The following is a 20,419-nucleotide window of genomic DNA, read 5'->3' as shown; positions in this document are numbered from 1 at the left end:
TCACTCTCTATGATTGGCTCAGTCCATACACCAATTTTCTCCCTCTAATTACAATTAAAATAGTCACGCTTGTTTTCATGCAGCATGAGCAGACTGGAGCAGAGCTGAGAATGGCTCACTTGTTTATTGTGGTGGTGTTGACAAAAGGGCCTTCAATAACGGGGGCCTATGTCCAGCCTGACCTTTGCCAGTGGAGATAGAGGCTTGCCTCTTTCTCTGGACAGAATATTAGCAGATTGGTTCCACATGCCATCCAGGAACTAAAAGGCTGTTGGTTCAAACCCCACTACATAAAGTGCTTTCTACAGTTCTGCCATGAACAAGGATACCGAATGTGTTCAACCTATATCAAAGATGCATACTGCAAACCACCTTAAGAAGTCATGTCGAATTGACCCAGCATAAAAACTGTGTTCTAATAAATTACAAAGAGCTAATGAGGTAAAACACAACAACCTTTGTGACATCCCTGACTGCCACCAGCTTTCATAAGGTACCCACATCTAATTCCTGATGTCCTTCAAATCATCCTGACAAGGCCCGTTTCCACTGCAGGAACTTCGGGGCAATTTTACGGGGCCGGGGCTGTTGGTGCATGTCTCCACCGCAGGAACCACCCCCGAAGGACAGAGTTACAGAACTGTTACAGGGGCTAAACAAGTCCCTGCCTTGGAGTAGGTACTCAAAACGGCCCCGAGAGACTCCTGGCTGGGACTTGGGAATTACTTGGTGCTGATTGGATATTCTCAAAGCGGGATGTGACGTTTTGTAATTACTATGGTTATCGCAGATTAGCTGGGCTAACTGTTAGCTGTTAGCCATTAGCGGTGTCTGTAATAACTCAGTAACTCAATATACGGCCCGTGAAAAAAAAAATTTTCCAGCGGATATCATAGTTACAACATGATTGAGCTAGCAAAGCAGTATTGTGTTGCTATTTGTGGTATTTATTCAGTTTTGGGAAATCACGATGTCTAGAAAGCATCAGTGGCTGCAGCTGACAGGGACAGCTAATAGCAGCAGCAAAGCTAACATCAGGACGTCATCTGTTAAAAGCCTCCAGTTGTCGGATATGACATGAAACTACTCCAGTTAGCTCAATCATGTTGTAACTAAGACATCCACTGGAAAAACTTTTTTTTCACGGACTGTTTATTGAGTTAATGAGTTAATACAGACACCGCTAATGGCTAACAGCTAACTACGTCCCTACGCTGCCCCGGTCAAAATGGTCGCGCAACGATTACGTCAAAATCCAGAGCCCAGTAACATTACAGGAACCTTCCTCCTACTCTGCTCTCTCAGTGGAGACACAGCGGTTGAGAGGGCAGAGTGAGAGGACGTTCCTGTAGTAGTTCCTGCCCCCGAATAGTACCAGGAACTTCTTCAGTGGAAACGGGCCTGAAAGTTAGGAGATTGCCAGCGCTACTACAAATCATCTTGTTGGGACAACACATTCTCACTCCCAACGCGTCAAATACTGACACTTGGTCTGTGGCCCTATCGATTAAACTATGATGTTCTAGGTACTCCTCTGGCATCAGTTTTGGATGGTCAGGGACAGAGTGTCAGTTTCCACTTGCTGCATGCATTGACTTTTCAAAATAAACTTCTGTATTTGCAGGAAATGTACAGCTTCTGCTCCTTAAATGCACACAGTCCTCTCAGAATAAACATACAAAGTAGGTTAACTTAGTTTTTAGGTCTGAAAAAAATCTTGGATTGGCTGGGCTCAGCCCCCACGATTGGGGAAAGGAGCTCAGAAATACAGAGGGAGCTTGGAGTAGAGCGGCTGCTCCTTCACATTGAAAGGGACCAGCTGAGGTGGTTCAGGCATCTAATCAAGATGCGTCCTGTGTGCCCCCTGTTAGAGGTTTTCTGGGCACATCCAGGGCAGGAGGCCCTAGAGTAGACCCAGAACACGCTGGAGGGATTATATATCTCATCTGACCTGAGAACACCTTGGAATCCCGCAGAAGGAGCTGGAAATTGTTGCTGGGGTGAAGGATGTGCGGAGTTCCTTGCTTTGTCTGCTGCCCCCACGACCCGGCCCCGGATAAGCAGAGGAAAATAGATGATGGATGGATCTTGGTCTGGATTACAATAAGTCTGTTCGTTGCTAATGTGACGTGACATATGTCACATAGATCATTTGACATACAAATGACATATTGTACTACCTTATGATGTTAAAATGACTCAACGTTGACTTTTGGTTTCACACAGGACATAGTCTCGCTCACCAGACCTTTCTCAAGAAAAGAAAGGTCTGGCTGGACCGACTCTCACTTTAAGATTGGAGAAAAAAACGCCCCGGCTGCTTGTATTTCTTTCAACCACTCACAATCATTCTGGGCGGTGCCACAGCAACGGTGCGCTTGCAAAAATATTGCTGGGGGGAAACAGGTTTTGGTGTAACATGGCCACTCCTGCTCAGACTACACAGGACATGGACACCAGTCTCCTGGGAGAAAGTTGTGTGTTTTACCCACCCTCTCGCTCCGACCTCTTCCCTATGGGGATTTTTTTTGTATACTATGCAATTTGTTCCAAGCATCTAATAAAGATGCGGCTTGGTGCATCTCATACAGACACTAAGGGTGCCTCGTGTGTCAGTATTGGACACTAAACGCCAGTGACCAAGTGTCTGTATTTGACAAGTTGGGAGAGAAAACAGGTTGACTATAAATGTAAATGCTTGTACTAAATTCCATCTACATGTCTGATATTTTTCCTCAAAAATGTCAACCTGCTGATGTTAGTAGATGAAAAGTCAGGGCATCACCAAAGTCAGTAGATTTCTATGCCCGATTTATGATAAAATTGTATTTACTGACAGTTTCAGGGCACAGTATAATAATGTGTGCACTGAGGTCCATTGCATGGCTTTTATACACACAAGCACACACTGGCAAACCTCCACAATGACGTAATTATGGTAAATGTTTTTATTAGACACACACATGCTGTACAGTGGCAACATACAGTCACTGTAAAAGTTTTAGAAAAAGAAAAACATTACACTCAGCTTTGCGACTCTGTGCAGACCATGCTGAGAGCTTCAGTGTGATGGCTCTGTGGGATCCTGATTCTTTGACTGTCACGTGGCTACATGTTCAATAAGTGTGGAAATGAGCAGGTGCTAACTAATCTGATGACAATTGCAGCATTGAAACATCATCAGTCAATTTACTGTGAAATTTTACAGCTTGTGTTCAGCTTTTTGTTATCGCCTTCCATAATAACAAAATATTAATGTGATGCTATCATGACCTCCTCTGGGAAATTCGCTGTTTACTTGCATCCACTTTGCTGACAGTGAATTTCCACTGCGTGAAAGTCCACAATCAAAAACAAAAACAACAACAGCACTGTGCATTAACAGCACATTAAGTGACATTACATAGGCCACTAGGGTCTGGGTGATTACATCCTTCATTCACTGTAATCTAGGACTGCTTTTAGGTGACTGTCATCCTTATTACAGGGTCTCGACTTCATTGGGTAATGTAACAGGCTGCCTTGATCCTCTGTGGATGTAATACCCAGGTGTCTGTGATGATACTGACTGTCCATGGGGAGCTTAAAGCAATAGTCCAGCTTTGTAAAAGAAACTCCAGAAATTATGAACTGGGAGTTTCATGTTGCTGTGCCAGTGGTCAAAACCTTCTTGAAGTGTGGGTACTTTCATTTGAGACATAAAATAGGACCAACTTTAAAAAAAAAAAAAATAATAAAATAAAATCAGCTTTAATGCAATGAAATACCTTCTATGTTAAGAAACCATCCTCACGAACACACTTTGTGCTGTGTTGGTACTCTGATTTTGTTTGTTTACTTGTGTTTTGGCATGAGGTTGCTGTGTGTCTGGTGTAGACAAAAGGGGATAGGGGCCCCATTAGATCCGTGCTTGCAACAAAATGTCCTCTGTTCTCCAAATGAATGTGTGAATACATTTGTGAGCGAGGAAAATACTTGAGGGGGTGGGCAAGTTGTGTCTATTAATAGGGTCTATAAATAGATCAAAAACATAACTCTCTTTGCCTTCCCTCTGTCCAGTCACCAATGATCCCCGACACACGCAGCTGTACCATTCACCTATAAAACTTAAGATTCCTCACCAAAGACAAGGAATATTATCATAAAGCCACACATTTTTAAGCTGACAATGTGAGAATGTACAGAATCAAGGCAGTTTACCTGTTCCATGATATCTTGACATGTTAAACTGGTACAAATGGCTTTCAAATGGAATTAGCAGACAGAGTTGAACATATACTTACAGTAAGTCACTAATTAAGCATGGATTTAGCTTCACACCTGGTATCAATGACAATGCAACAAAGGATGCATGTATGCTGTTCGAACTACATTAACTTAATGTATAATTTATAATCAAACTTTTATGATGTTCCAATATTTAACTGCTAATTTGGTTGTATACACCTTGTCAGAGGCTGATATTTTGCATGACGTCCAGATTGGTGTATTAGTTTAATATCCGACAGTGGGGTTGAAATGGAGACTGACGACAAAATATGGCAAAGGCGGTGTGTGACAAACATTTCTAGTCAGATACAAACCAAAGAAGCCATGGTTACATGATATACACCTTAATAATCATTAACACATTGATATTTTCTTCACTCATACCAATGCGATTTGCTAACTTAAAAGCATACTATGGACATGGACAAAAATCCGTCCTGAGATGTTCGCAAGATAGTAACAGTGTTTAAAAATTCAATAAAATGTTGTGCAGTGGAAAAAAAGACCCACTGCATGAGATGTGATAAACACAGTCCATTTATCTTAAAATGAGGAGGCATGACATTTTACTGTCCTCCTCCTTCATGGGATTAGATAACCTCCATTAAAAGGCTCTGGCAACCCCCGGTGTCCAAGTGTTGCTTTCTGCACCCAGTGTGCTTGCTACAAACTATCTAATTGTTCCACACACCCCTCTGAGAGTGCATCTTTGTCAGGTCAAATAAACATTCCCACGGACGGACCAGTGTTTGCGTGTATTACACGATGTGTCAGCATCTTCCATTGGATTTCCATGCGAGTGAAATGCTTGCTGTGTGGCTTGTCATTGCACGGATGCTCATTAGAGTGTTAGCTCCCGGTGCAATCGTGTGCAAATGACAGTGAGCCTGATAGACGTGGCCACAAAGACAAAATCAGAGTCAGGGCGACAAAGAGGAGATAGTTCGGCATCAGATAACCATCACTGAGATTTCAGTGAGCTGCACAAGGGGATCAACACGTATAATGTAGGTAATGATTTACAAAGTTTAGATGCTTTATTTCTGCAATATCCAGTTTCACACTGCCAATACCAAACTCCAACTACTACTGAACCAAAACCAAAGTAACATGCTGACAGAGAAAGAAACAATTAACTTTTGTAACAAACTCACAGAACCACAGGTCACAGTGAGCAATATTTATATTCAACTAGTGTGTTCACACCAGTTCATTTATCTAGCCAACAGCAAATCTACAACATACCCTTGCTTGTTTCATTCATCTAATAGGCTACTGCTCCTGAAAGCTGAAGTAATGAGCTTGCTATGTTATGCTAATGGGTGGAAGAGAAGTCTGGTAAATTACAAATGTGGGAGGACGACAAACCTCGGTCTCATGCAATTTGACTGATGACGAGCGCTGCTGAACTCAGTGATCTTGCACAGATTTTTGCAGCAGGGTTCCTGGGTGCACCGCTGTAAATACTTCATGTTGCCAGGAATGGTGGAACAGTAACACTTTCTTAAGACAAACTAGATCATAATATGTTATATATTAGTGGAAGATTAATTACATATTCTGATAAGTTTATAACCTAAATCACAAATCCATGAAGAGCCACTAAGGTTGTCAATAATTAGGGTATTGATGATCATAGTACGGGATATAACAATTGCAATTTTAAACACAATTGGCAAACCATCAAAAAAGTAAGCATCAATAAAAATGGCACAATTTAACAATAGTGTTATACTGAACTTTGCTCATGTCATCATATCTATTGATGAAGTATGTTGTCCATTTCTAGTAACATTACTGATTTATCAGCAGGTAATATCTGAAAACGTTGACTCTAATGAAATAAGGTTGACATTCCTGTTAATGATACTGTTGACAGGTATAAACTGTAGCTGCTAGAGTTATTACATTAGATTCACAGACAGGCAATGTGAGCTGCTTCACAGCTCAGAATCCTGGAGGTGTTGATTTGGAGCAAAAGTTGACAAGACTTAAATATTAATGTGATATGTTTAAAAAGTTTAGCATGGAGACTGAACAGTAGCAGTGTTCATTATCCACCAGCTGTCTGTCGTTGGCTGTCAATTATTACACATTGCTAGCTGCTGTCTGAAGATGAGGTCATAGACTCAGCTAGTTTGTTCAACAGTGTGATGGTCTTTCTAAACCAAAAAAGTAGCAAATATTAGTTTCTTCACAAAGAAAAAATCTTACCTTGAGCCTAAACAATGGAAACACTGTCCTGCAGTGAACACAAACTATTAACACAATAATTAGCTACAGCTGATAAAATGTCAATTTAGTTTTTAGAAAAGTCAAATAGTGGCCAACCAAAAGTGAGAAAACTGGATGGCTTCATTTCACTCTAATTTCAAGGAGCCACTGTGGCCCAAGAGAGCAGAGTGGCTTTTATCTCCTGCTCTGAAATGTACCGAGCAAAGCTCATACTCCATTGGAGCTTTTATCCTCCAGTGTTTCCCTCCACTCTTCTTCTTCTCTCTCTGAACTGGGTCTTCAAAAAAAGATATGAAACGCTATAAATGGGTGTAATGCCTATCCCCTAGTGTCTCTGAGCGATATTTAAAAGTTCAGAGGTCTTTGTGGTTCACCCTTTGAGGCTTAATATACCTGAAACATAAACTTGACATTTTTCAAGTCAACCATGCTGTCATCTGTCACTTCACATCCAAAATAGCAAACATGTTTAGCCAAAACAGTGGGATCATGTCCCGATACTGTGGCTCAGTAATACTGTGGGTCATCACTTGTAGACTAAAATTGCTAAAAGTATATAACTGATAAAAGCATGAATAAATAGCATAAACATTGCATTTTATTGCAACTAAAATTAAAGGTTTTAACCAGCTGTGACAATGTCACAATAGTTGTTATTGTTTTCATTTTGTGTGTGTGTGTGTGTGTGTGTGTGTGTGTGTGTGTGTGTGTGTGTGTGTGTGTGTGTGTGTGTGTCATCATGGCAAAATGTGGTCCTGGTGGCACCTATTGAAGCAGGAACCACCACCAAAAGTATTTTGCCTGGTGTTTATATGTCTGTCTGTCTGTGGACAGATTTTAGTCAGTGCAGTAGCATCACAACCAAACGTTTTTGTCCACCTGCCATTGTAGACGGCGGTTTCCTTCATCTTCCTGCCACTCAATAGACCACCACTGTTTTTTTGGCTGGTAAGATTAGCAAATTTAGCAGCCACTTGCATATTTTTACCAGTATTTGGCTGACGGCTTGTGTTAATTCCCAACCCTGGTCACAACTGTGCAAGAAGCCATCATTAAAATTCAAAGATTTGTAGTTGAGATCAAAATGGCGGCCAAGTTTGAAGATGGGGGTGGCCCGAGCAAGGGAACCCGAAGAACAGGGGGTAGGAAGTAGGGAAGCCATAAGTTGCTTCATTGCAGCTGGACTGATCCCATCACAGGCTGGTCTCTAGTTTTTAACTGAATATTACACTGGAGGTGAGACACACACAGACAAACATCAATATACAGTCTATATAGACATTAGGAGAGGAGAGATGTCCAACCAGGACTGAATAGAAACAAAATGTGTCAAAGGCTGCTTTCTCAGAGAAAAGATGTCATTAACCTTAACTTGAATTTTCTTGTTAGTTTTACTACCTGGAGGATCACTGCTGTTTTTTAATGCTATGAGGTAGAAAGTCTATGAGAAGGGATCTTAACTGCTATTTATTTAAGGGATGTTTACTAAGCAGGCTTGCTTTTTTTAAGGCCTTCAAATTACACACATTCACACATGCAAGCTGCCAAGTACAACCACAGGAGTCTACCGTTGGCAGCTGAGCAGCTCCAGTGGAGCAGTAGGAGTTCAAAAGCCTTGCTGAGTAGAAGGCTCTGAGTGAAGAACATAATACGTTCACTTTAGCAACCCTGATTTCCCCAGCTGAATCAGAGTTGTAAAGCCAGAAAACTCCTGGTTTGAAATCCTCTTCCTCCACCTCAGGCAAACTAGTCATACGCCACTGGGGCCGTATTTGGAAGAGGTTCTATACAGACTGAATTTCAACAGTAATTTGGAGACCTTGTGGTGTAGTGTTGTCTATAAAAGTCAGTGTCCAAGATTGCAAGGTGGATGGAGGACTGTTCCATGTTAGCAAGGGTCCCCCTTGGAATAGATTGGTTTGCCGTACTGCTTATTTAAAGCATCAAACAGATAGGGGGTCAGGGTTAGGTGGAGACTGTGTCCAATCATGATGTTTTGAGTGGGCCAGGCGCAAAGAGGCCCATTCTGCAGCAGAGTCATTGGAACGGTAGAGATGATCCATAGCACCCTACTGCTGCCTGCTGGTGCTGTACACACAGTCACTGGCTTCTGAGAGAGGTCTGAGATATGAGCTCATCTTAAACAAGACAATGTCATCTAATGCTGCAGAAAACCGCCCTGGTGTCAGAAAAACTTTATGAAAGTGCTTGAGGTTTACGATGCTACTTGGAGCTTCAAGTATTTGATGTTGACTCAAAGGGTAAGTGGTTTTAGGAGCATCACAAAAGAGCATACAGACGAACTGTCATAAATATGTTACACGAAAAAGCAAGAAGTGAGCTGCCTAACTGAGACCGAGCAGTCCATCCTTTATCCAGTGCACCTGCTGTCAAAAATACCCAGTTGCACTCCATTAAAACACTGTCTGAAAACTATTTTTCACAGTTGGCACATACACACATCTCATGTGAATAAACTACAAAGCAAACAAATAAATAGCAGCCAGCAGTTTCACTTAATGATCAACAACAAGTGGCGGTGGGCGACTTTCTCACAAATGGTAGTCAAACAACAATTGGGAATAAATACCACTAATATAATACTAACTATGATTATTTTTTGGGGGGTAGGGGTGTAAGAGGACACTTCAGTCAAAGAGGGCAAAGCAGCAGCAGTTACTGTTAATGGCTTAATTTGATCAGTAATCCCTCTAATGCTTTGATTCTTTTTTATACTATTGTTGTTTATCCTATATTAAATTCAGCATAAAGCAGACCTAAATTAAGAAAAAGCAATTTAACTGTTTGACAAATGACGATCTCAGCATTAAAAAATACAGCCTGCTTCACATACTTTGACATTTTATAAAATGTCCTACAGAATTCAATAAGCTAATCTGACTATATTGTTGAGAGCGGTGATGAAGAATGAGTAGTGTGTCACCTATTTACAACTAAAACATATCTTCTTGTGTAAACATTCATGTAATAAAGGAGATTCTCTAACGCTGATCCACCGGATGTGCTTCCAGCAGCATCTGATTGATTCATATGAGTGCTCTCACAAGTTGATCCCTTGCTGTTATAGAAAGACTCCAGTCTACATTTTTATTTCCACAGACTTGTAAACAAACGAAGATCAGTTTCAGTTCTCTCCCTCTCGTTTTCTGTCCACTCTGCTAAGTCTCTCTATTCATCTATCATTCTAATCTCACTCTTTTAGATGAGTTGGGTAGTCTGTTAAATTTAATTTAACCTTCAGTGGCAATCATTAATTAATTACCATCCTTAACAGAAACTGTTGTTTGTGAAATCCCGGCAGTACCCAACCTGCACAGAACCAATCTCAGACTGTCGGAGTACAGAAGAAAATGGTTTTAATGTTTTGTTAGGTTAGGTTAGGCTGTGTATTGTGGTCATTCTTGATCTAGAGGAGGGTGGGGTGAGGGACTGTGATTGATTATGAACCCATGTAACTGAGTCAGTTTGAAACGCATACAACTCTTCCAGTATTAAAGCTGAAAGTACAGCTTTTTCTGTTTTTTAACAACTTTCCTGAAGGGCAAGACCGGAATCTTTAGATCACCACATTAGCACCGTGAGTACATATCTGCAGGGGATGCCAATCGTAGCAAACACAACAGCTCCATGGGGCATTTCATGCATTTTTTAGTGAACCGCAGCACACAGCGGAGTTTGAAGGCCTCTGTTTCAGGGCTTATCCTCGGATTAGTGCCTGGAAAAGTTCATTCTGCCCTGGGAGACCCAGGGTGCACTGAGCCCTTCCTAACAGGGATTGTGTAACTGCTGGGAACTTTTGATTTTGTTTTGTTCATAGAAGCAGGAGGATTACATCCTAAGAGACCCACCTGACCTGCCTCCCTCTTCTTGGCTGTCCCCTGTTGAACTCATACAGCGGATTGCACCTCCTAACCAGATGGGAAATACAGCCGTGCAGGGATCCTCTGTCTTACAATACCCAAGTTGTTTGCTGCACAGAGGACTCATAGACAATGAGAAAGTGAACGTTTCACTCATACTGTAAGCTTAGTAGCAGATGTGGATCCTTATGGGTTAATCTTTAAGGTCTTGCATGCTCTTAATCTCCATATCTATTACAAACTGGACATCTGGGCTATTCTGAGTGCTGTCTGCAGCAGATAGCTGTATCTGCGTATAGTGTCAGCTCAAACACAAATACTGGCCTGAATGTATGTCTCAGGCCTCAATTCTAATCATACTTTTGCTTCTCCCACTGAGTTGTAATTACATGTTTTTCCTGCAAAGCAGCAGCACATGTGGTGTGTTAAAGCTTCGAGACAACCCACTTCACTGACATGCCTGCTGAAAGCCAGCACGAATAAACAAGGAAAATGGGTAGACACAAAAGGTAAGTAATCAGTCCTCATTTCAAGGAATTTAAAAATCCAATGCTGTTTGCCTAATTTAGCTACCAAATCAACCATAAAAATCATTGAATAATTAATAGGGAAAGGACAAAAAGAAGATTGGTGGATCTTTGTTTGTGTGAAAGAACAGGGCCCAGCGGTTTGAGCACAAAACCATAATTCAATTCTGAGCTTCTCTTCCGGCAGAAGCAAAAGCTTTGAATGCTTAATAAATTCTTCCGAAGGCTAAATTGCACACTTGTTTCATCTGGCAATGAGATTACTCGAATGGAATATTCTGGAAAACTGTGGAGAGAAAGACAATAATGAGGCAGTAATCTTATTTCTCCACAGCGGCTTCCATTGTTCTCTTAAAAAAGGCTTCTGTTTAGTCTGGTTCAACTCTCATTCCCATCCGTCTTTCCATTGAGGAAAAAAATTTTTTTGCAGAGCCAAGGATAAATGAGAACAATAACATTTCTGCAGCACTCAAATGCATCAAGGAGGGAGATACGAGGGAGCGCTTTTGTGTCCCTTTGGACAATCACTAGATAGCAGTGATGACTACGAACGTGGCTGCAAGTGTACTGAAGTGTACCGCATCACTCTACCTAAAAACTTCCTAAATTACTTCCTCTGAATAAGCTCAACTTAACTTTGCCTCTTGCTTTGGTTGACTTCAGTCATCTTTAGACAACTTTCAAAACGTTCACACTAAAACATATCAATTAACACCCGGAGCCTTTTCCCTGTGACGATGGCCGCTGTAAATGAGGAATCATCAGCGTGGGTCAGCAGGGGTTAAGCTCCCTTTTTGAAGATTATGCTTCACTTTCCAGTGGCCCGGTCCAGACACTAGCCACTCTCTTCTAATCCACCACTGCAGGCTTTTGATAGCTCCCACTGCGAGTCCTTATTACAGTAACTGATTAAAACTGAGAGACAGAGAGAGAAAAGACAGATAGGAAATTAGAGTGACAGAAGAGAAGGAAGGGCAAGTGAGAGAATTAAAAACTGCTCCTATTTCAGAAGCAGAGGGCTAAAACTGTACAGCAGCTGACTTTGATTACCTCTAAATCTAATGCTTCAGCTTGAATGCGGTTACTCAATACACACTTTTACTTTACTTTAGCCCGGGTCCAACTGATATGCTTAAAATTTACTTTAAAAGGAAAACCTGATCCGAAACGATAAAATCCAAAACATTTAGTTCATATGTGGAAAAAGTATTGCGGTATTGCAGTGAAAAGAAATCCCTTGCTGCCCAAAAACGAAAAGCATTTTGTCCATAGACCACCACTGTAAAAGAGACATCTGTAAAACTGTTGACAGGACATCTCAAACTGTAAACAAGGTCAATTATTACTCATTCTGTTATGAATCCATGGAGGTTTTGTATTTGTAAAAGTTTCCTTGAGCTACGAAAAGCAATTTAAAAATCTGTGGCATCATCACAATGTAAAGTCTATGAGCCGAGCAGGAACTCGCAGGCGGGGCCAGCAGGAGAAACACTACTGTGCGCATTTAGTGGGCCACATACTGCAGAAGTAAACCCAGAAGCTAGAAACTTTTCTTGGCTGTGTGCCAGACGAGCAACTCTATTGGAATGCATAGGTGCCATCTTGGCATCCAGTATCTAGGTATTATTAACAGCAGAGTAATAACACTGGCTAAACATTAGTTCGTTATCTATGTTAATATTGGCCTTAACTAACCATTTTTTGTTCATTCATCCATTCGTTTTCCATAACCGCTTATCCTGTAAGGGGTTGCAGGGGGCCTGGAGCCTATCCCGGCTGACATCAGGCAAAAGGCGGGGTACGCCCTGGACAGGTCGACAGACTATCGCAGGGCTAAACCATTCTTTGTGCAACTTCAAATGTCAAATAAAAGTTGGAAGTTCTCTGTGTGCAATTTTCATCCTGTTTTACATAAAGCAATTTGTTTTTGTTTACCAAGACATCATTTTTGTACAAGAACAAAAATGTCTTTGGCATTTTTTCAAATGGCACTCACTAACTTCATGTTAGTTCTTCTCTACTACATCTTGATTTGATGCTGTCAGACTGATTCAAACAAATGGATTTGGGAAATTAACAGTCGATCTGCTGAGAATGAGCAGCATTAATGTTAGCTGATTCAGGAAATGAAAATGAAAATGAATTGATTCATGGCGCACACCTTTTAAATAACATACTTTTTAATCTTGGGCGATGGTGTCAAGTATTTTCAAGTCAAAAGGCTCAAGTCTTAGAAAAATCAGTCACTGGTGTTGAAGTCCAGTTCCAAGTCTTTTTTTTTTATTTGTCAAGTCAAGCATAAAGTCATCAAATTTGTGACTCAAGCCTGACTGAGGTCCAAGCCATGTGACACAAGTCCACACCTCTGATTTTTAGTTCAGCACTGTATTATTAACATCCTCAAAGCACTAATAGATACTAGAGGAAGACATGGATGCAAAATTGACAAAGAAAAACAAAATAGTGACTGTCACAGCTGTAAAAGAAGAAACTTTAATCCTACTTAATGACGTTGCGGCGCTCCATCGATCACAATGGAGACAAAAATAACAACAGTCTTATCTGGCATTAGCTGTTTACACTCCACCATCTTTTGTAAAGCACTTACTGTGCTGTCAGCCCTCTCAATCATTCCTCCCCTCCTCTCCGATACTGAATAATCTCTGGGATAAAATCTACACATGGCAGTGCTCGTCCCAAAAAACTTGACATGAATAATTCACAACCATCTGCCATGGCTCAGCGGTCTGAATAAGACTCTGAAAAGTGAGGAGGTGTGATTCTTGTGTTTATTTTAAAAACCAACTCCTCGCAGCGGCCCCCACCCTGTACCTCAACACTGCGCTGCTGCAGCGAAAGACAACTGCTCTCCTGCTCCCCACATACCGACCTGCTAATCTAAAAACCTGCACGTTAAGGTAATGTGTTTCCTTTCGTCCACACCCTTACTGGGCTCTGCTCTTTTAGTTTTGTTGCATGCATGATGGAGAAGGGTGTGAATTAATCTTAGGATAGAGAGATGGATGAAAACACACATGCAGAATGTATTCACAAGATGGAACAATAATAGCAGAATTACCCCCCTCAAAAAAAGTCGAAAGGGACATTCAGCTATCTATGACTAAATGTAGATTTAGGGGACAGCGTGTATTCTGGGTCTCACTCTGTAAACACACACAAGCAGGCAAGGAAAAAAAAAACATGGCAGATTCTCTACAGGCTACCAGCTTATAGCACAACTATCAGCCAGCATCTATATCGTCATGAGTAAGACAGGATGAAGAAGCTGGGATCACTCCAAGGAGTAAAATACCAACTAAGACTAAACAATACCCACACTACTAAACCCAGCATGAGCTTTCTTTCTGGTCAGACTGTACAGGCCTTAGAGGGGTTTAACAAGCTATGCAAGGCCTCCAGCAGCAGACGGCCCCTCTCTTCTGTTTGTGTTCCAGGCAGGGGAGTCGCTCTGCATGACGATTTATTGACGCAAGATCCCCCCTCAGCCAGGACCTGCCACCGATTACTGCCGCTGGAGAGTGGAGGGGAGGGTCCTGTAGGGATGAGAGAGTTTGTCTGTGTGTGTGTTCTAGCTCTGGCTCCAAGGCCATAAACCCAGTTCCAAAATGCCAAGTAGCATGTCAACATGCCAGCCTTTGCCACCCAAGTTTAAGTCAGACAAAAGGCCCTTCAGTGCTCTAAAACGGTGGGTTTGAGAATGGGAAATGATGATCTGTCATATGTGGAAAAGGGCTTAGCAATACTGCGCAGACAGGAGGGCGACAAGGGGAAAATTAACTGCTAACAGGAGGTGAAATTGAGGAGTGAAAGCTTCATTCTTAATTTCAGAGCTCCTCGAGGTGGAGAAAAGTCTGGCAGTCGGAACGTTTTGGATAAGTACAACATTTCAACACAACTATCCCTCACCTATTTTTGGTTGTGTATGGAAAATTTGGCTTCTCTATTAATCATAGGAAATCCCCTTTCCAAAAGTGGGATTATGTTTATCCATCAACTGACATATTGTGAATGAGAAAAAGAAGGCTCCTTTCCTTACTGAGTCAAACTGAGAAGAAAAATGTGTCATGATTTCACTAATAACTGTGGATTCAGGTTGGGACCATTTTTAAGTGGATTCTTGGCCACAGAAGCGAAAGCAAGTTAGATGACGTCTATGAAATAACCAGGAAATTGACAAGCATACCCCATAGCTGACGACAGTGAAATTGTAATCCAACACTCTGAGTTATTTTAGAAACTTTCAAAGACTTGAAGGAAAAAAGTTGAGGACTGAGATTTGACAGAGCATGGAAATTATCTGAGAAGGAGAAAATAATGTCCCACTCCAAGGTTCCACTTACATAACATAATGTATTTAAGAAAAAAAGAGGAAGAAGAAGAAGAAGAAAAATCCAGATATCTTTGGCCTGTGTCAGTGTTCACAGCTATCTGGATGGACTGACACATCCACTGTGACGCAAACCCTTTTGGCTAGGACAACACCATGTCGCTACTCACAGTTTAAGAGAAAAGACGATGATGCCAGCAGCCCACATTGTGCCACACAGGACCAATAGCACCACAACAATTAATAAATGGCTGTGACATCATTGCGTTGAATACGACCAGGACAGCCAAAGCATGATGGGTAAGAGAGGACACAATTGGCCTTTTGTCCACTTTGGCCTGCAGTTGAGAAAGAGGAAGAGCCGGATCTGGACCATGGTTGTAATTTAAGAAAAAAAGGGGGGGTTTAGTAGGACACATGGGTAGCTCCCATTGGTTGAGGTCAAGCACACCAGGGAATCCATTTTTGAGCATGCAAAGAGAAATCTATTGAGAAATATAATTCATGACCAGTAAACACACTGTATGAAAGTCATGCATGTGGAGAGCTGCTCAACAGACGCTGCAAGTTTATTGGAATTTTCTATGGACTAATTGTTACGTTAGCAAATGCTCGTACAACTATTATTCAAAAGACAGGGAGTGAATCTGGAGCCAGTGTTCATTATGCATTGTTCTTTTCTACCCATGGTCTGAGAAATAAATAAAAATAAATAAATAAATGCCATCTGTGTACATAATTGTTGAAATTGAATTGCTCTCAAAATTAAATAAATGATACGAAACTTTAATTTGTGGACCACTGCCTTTCTTAATATCCATCAACACTGCACAGATCGAATGCCAGCTTGACTCCCACATGACCAGGAGATTCAGGCTTAACAACAGATCTTTATCTGAAAGAATCATGAAGTTAAATGTTACCAATAACAGTAACTGTAAGAGGACACACTATGTAATCATGGCCCAAACAATAAAACTTTGACTTTAGCAATATGGCCTATCTGGTTGTTAAAGGTTGGTTGTGCATCCTGTATTAACAGCCTACTATGTTCAACTGTGGTTTTGCAACAGAGAAAGACAAAAGAAAGACAGAAAATGGTTGCTTGCGATGCTGCCGTCACTGAGATTGGTGCACCACACTCCTCCCATCCCACTCACTCCCTCAGACAGAGAGCTACACAACATGGGTGCAAGTCAAATGAAGGGTGCAAAGTTTGCTTGATACAAAAGAGACGATAATGAAAAGCTACCTTCCAAGTAAAAATATTAATTCTGTAATGTCTTACATCAAAAATGACATTTAGCTGTAAGTAACAGGTTCACTCCCATTTTACTTCACAACAAATTTCTCTGCATCAGTTTGTTTCCTTGGGTGGGCATGAGTGCAAATCAGTTAGACCCACCACAAAAATATATATTTGGACGAACATGTGCCCTCTCCTAGACACCACTGTGTAATTGCTGTTTAAGCAATGCATCTTGCTGGAGTTAGATGTTTTGCCAACTGTCAACTCAACCATATTCAATTCACACCAGAAGAGCCCTTGTAGAAATGCTAAATCAAAACAGCAGGTCTGGTCTGTTAGCCAAGGTGTAATCAAATTATCAACAGCATAATCAAAATGGAGAGAAGTTATGATTCCACATTTTCAACATCTCTGCTCTCGATAAATAAAAACAAATGTCTGAATTGATAACAGCTACAACACAGGTCAATTCCTTCCATTTCTGCCTTCAGATTTAACAACAAACATCACAGTGTTCAAAGGTCAGTTTTCGGAGACATACTGCAGAATAAAAGCCCTAAATTACATAACCCTGCTTAGACATCAAAGAAAAGAATGTCGTCAGACGCAGGGTTCTGGTTACCTCAAAAAAACAAAAAAAGGCTCAGAAAAAAACTCAGAATGAATGTCCATCATGTGTGCATTACGCCATGTACACCAAAGAGCTCTGTTTTGTAACTCAGTCGTTTTCCGATCATTTTCATTCATATTTCATTTATAAAACATGTAGCACAAGTGAAAAAAAGAATACACAAGTGTTTGAATACACCTGCACACGTTATAGACAGAACACAGGGTAATGTTTAAAAAAATCTTCCTAACAAAAGAACACACATATAGGCAACTCTTCTACAAATAGACATCATCATAACCATAATCCCTATGGCCAAATGATATTTTTTCATTCCACCAGCAGCAGGCTTTTTCATGTCAAAGCAACTTTACAAAGACAGAAAAGCACAAGAGGTTCCCTTTGAGAAATTCTGTATTTTTTCCACATCTTACCTGATCGACCGTGAGAGCTCATTGTTATGGTTGTTGTTGCCAGGCAGGCTTGACAGGGGAGGAGAGGTGAGGCGGCGAGGGTGTCAGTGCACCTCCGTGGTGGCCGTAGTGACCACCATGTGTTTCCCAGCTGAGCTGGTGGTGCCAGATGGAGGCGCCGGGCTAAGGAGGGACAGAGAGCAGTTGTTTCTTAAGGCTTCATCACAGACCTCTGCGGTGTGTTGTGGCGCGATACCTTCTGGTCAGACTGTGAAAAGAAAAAAAAAGTCTTTCATGTGCTTGGGGAAGTGCAGATAGAAGTTTATATACCGATTAACACACTTCCAAATGTAAAACAAATGTACAGGACATATTCCAAATCAGGGCCATTACCTGAACCCATGTGTAGTACTTTAACAGTGCAGAGAGGAACAAAGGACTGCAGGTTACCCGCCTCTAAAGGAACTTGTGGTCCCTGGGTTTCACTTATCAGTGATGTAAAACAACTCTGGCTTCTTCCAAGTGCGAGGCTTTATTGAATGAATATGCTTCCATTTGGAGCAGCTGGATTTACTAAAATTACAGCATGTTTACATGATCTAAACGTAGTCAGCACTGTGTGGCACTGTCAGTGCTGTCACCACACCCAAAGACAAAGCTTTCCAATGTGGTCTAATGGCTAAATCAAAATGCTAAAAACTAGGGCTGGACCTGGATATGCAACTATTTGGATATTCAGTCATTGGGTAGGCATTTGACTGTCACTTTTGGGATTCAGATGTTTGTTTTGTTTTGTTTTTTTAAAGAAGAACAATAAAGAAATTACAAATACGCATGAATCTCAGTGATTTCCATACATTTATATGTGGCAGCCCACCACAATATCAACATGGACCACCACATACTGATTTTCTATCTTGTTTTTTTACTAATTACAATGGATAAAAACTTTTTTCATTGTAGAGCTGCGCGCAGTGTACTGATTCAGCCGCTCTTTGCTCTGCTACGTACCCCATAGCCCTCAACATCAGCCCTCAAACATAATGAGAGAGCTAACCATTAGCATTACATGGCTAACATTACCGGCTATCAATGGCCGTTTTAACAGAAGACAACCGGACGTTAGCTGCCGTGTTAGCTCATGCTAACCACACAGATATCAAGCTGGCCATTCACTGGGATGAAAATGGCTCCTGAGACAGTCCTTCAGCGCTGCGTCTGTGTGACTTTCCAAGAGTTTCAACATCTGTCAGCATCCAACATCTGACATAACTAAATCCGTACTTCAACAGCTTGCATGGTCAGCTGTGGAAATCAGTGTCTTAATAGAAGGCTCTTCCCTGAAAATGAAATGCAAACAGAGGCTTCCTGAAGACTCAGACTTACATCAGAGCCGATAGCAGAAGAGAAAGAGGAAGAAAACTGCTCATACTGTCTGGTGTGTGTGTGTGTGTGTGTGTGTGTGTGTGTGTGTGTGTGTGTGTGTGTGTGTGTGTGTGTGTGTGTGTGTTGTGCAATCAAAACTGCAAGGAGTATGAAAACACACACATACATGGAAGCCTCTGGCTGTTCAACCCTCTCAGGCAGAAGCTAAAACTCACCTCTGTCACATCTAACAGGTGTCAACAGAGCTTAACACAAACAAGTGTTAATGAGAGCTGCAATCAGTCACTTGAAATACCACAGAGTAAACACAATATAAGTGTGTATGTTCTCCCTCCAATATCTCACTCTCAAATACGCGCACACACACACACACACACACACACACACAAGCTCCTTGCTGTCACCATTACTTTAAAGCTGTTGAACTGAATTACTGTCAAATGAATGAGTTCAGTGGAAAGAGGGTGCAAGCACTGCATGGCCAAATAAAACCTCATGGAAACACGTTCCTGCCAGGTTTCTCCAAGGTCTTATTTCACTTATTGGGCATTATCATAGAAGAAAAGCAGTCCCTTAAGTCAATGATAAATTTAAAGGAGGCCCAGCTCATTCATTGGCGTTAAATGTAAAGAAATAAAAGCATCTCATTGAAGGAATATTCAGATATTTTAAGTTTTTAAATCTACCAAAAAGTTAGCTCACAGTTTCAATGGAAAGACAGGGACATGCACGTGCATACTATCAGCAGAACACAAACGTTAGTGTGCTGCTGACACTGAGCTTTCTCATTTACTTCATAATTTGTGTGCAGCACGTCATCCTTCAGGCCAAGGCTAAGATGACCAGAGAGGAGGTTTAACTGCTGTAACTGTATGTAAATATCTCACAGAGGTGCCTGTAATTGCATGTATGTGGACAATACTTTGACGACCAGGAGGGGCACTCAAAGTGGATGATTTGCAGAGGCATGAGGTGTCGACTGAAGGCAGCGGCACCATTCTCTGATCCTGCTGCCTATTTTTGTCAAAGGAGTTGTGTGTCACAGGAATTCAGACTGTGCTTTTACAGCTTGTCATACTATGTTAGCAATGACCTCAGGCATTCATTCATCTCACTTTCTCTGTTTGACACAAACAAACACACTAAAAAAAATTGTGTGCAAGCAAAAGTGGATTTTCTGACGCCATCAGCCTGTAGCTTGTGGCACTGGCCAGCTGTGCAGTTTTTAATGTTCCTTCCATGTGATTTCACTTTTTTGAGGGATCCTATTAAAGATGAATCTTTGTACAACACTGCAGGTATTTTCACTGCACTGTAAAACCATAAAATGCACCACCTGCATCTCTTCCTGCGTCTCATTTCCACTGACTGACACTTAAGATTGGATGAGATTTATTGTTCTCGGGCTGCAAAGTTTGAACCTGGAAACGTTTCATGGCGCTTGACAGGAAAACAGCTCTCAGGACCCCTTAATGGACTTCATTTCCCAAGCACTCTGAGC

General features: G+C 41.4%; 1 protein-coding gene across 1 annotated transcript in view; it reads right to left on the bottom strand.

The window, feature by feature from the left end:
* The window catches only part of hdac4 (histone deacetylase 4), a 150,717-nt gene that overhangs the window by 117,010 nt on the left and 13,288 nt on the right, over positions 1-20,419 (bottom strand). Inside the window, exon 2 of the mRNA XM_049593745.1 lies at positions 17,554-17,800. Coding sequence (XP_049449702.1) covers positions 17,554-17,575 — 22 coding nt within the window. The 5' untranslated portion in view covers positions 17,576-17,800. The remainder of the gene's footprint in view (positions 1-17,553; positions 17,801-20,419) is intronic.

Source organism: Epinephelus fuscoguttatus, linkage group LG13 (assembly GCF_011397635.1).
Source record: "Epinephelus fuscoguttatus linkage group LG13, E.fuscoguttatus.final_Chr_v1".
NCBI classification, from domain to species: Eukaryota; Metazoa; Chordata; class Actinopteri; order Perciformes; family Serranidae; genus Epinephelus; species Epinephelus fuscoguttatus.
The sequence above is the reverse complement of the archived record's forward strand: the minus strand, read 5'-3'. Positions and strand labels throughout refer to the sequence as shown.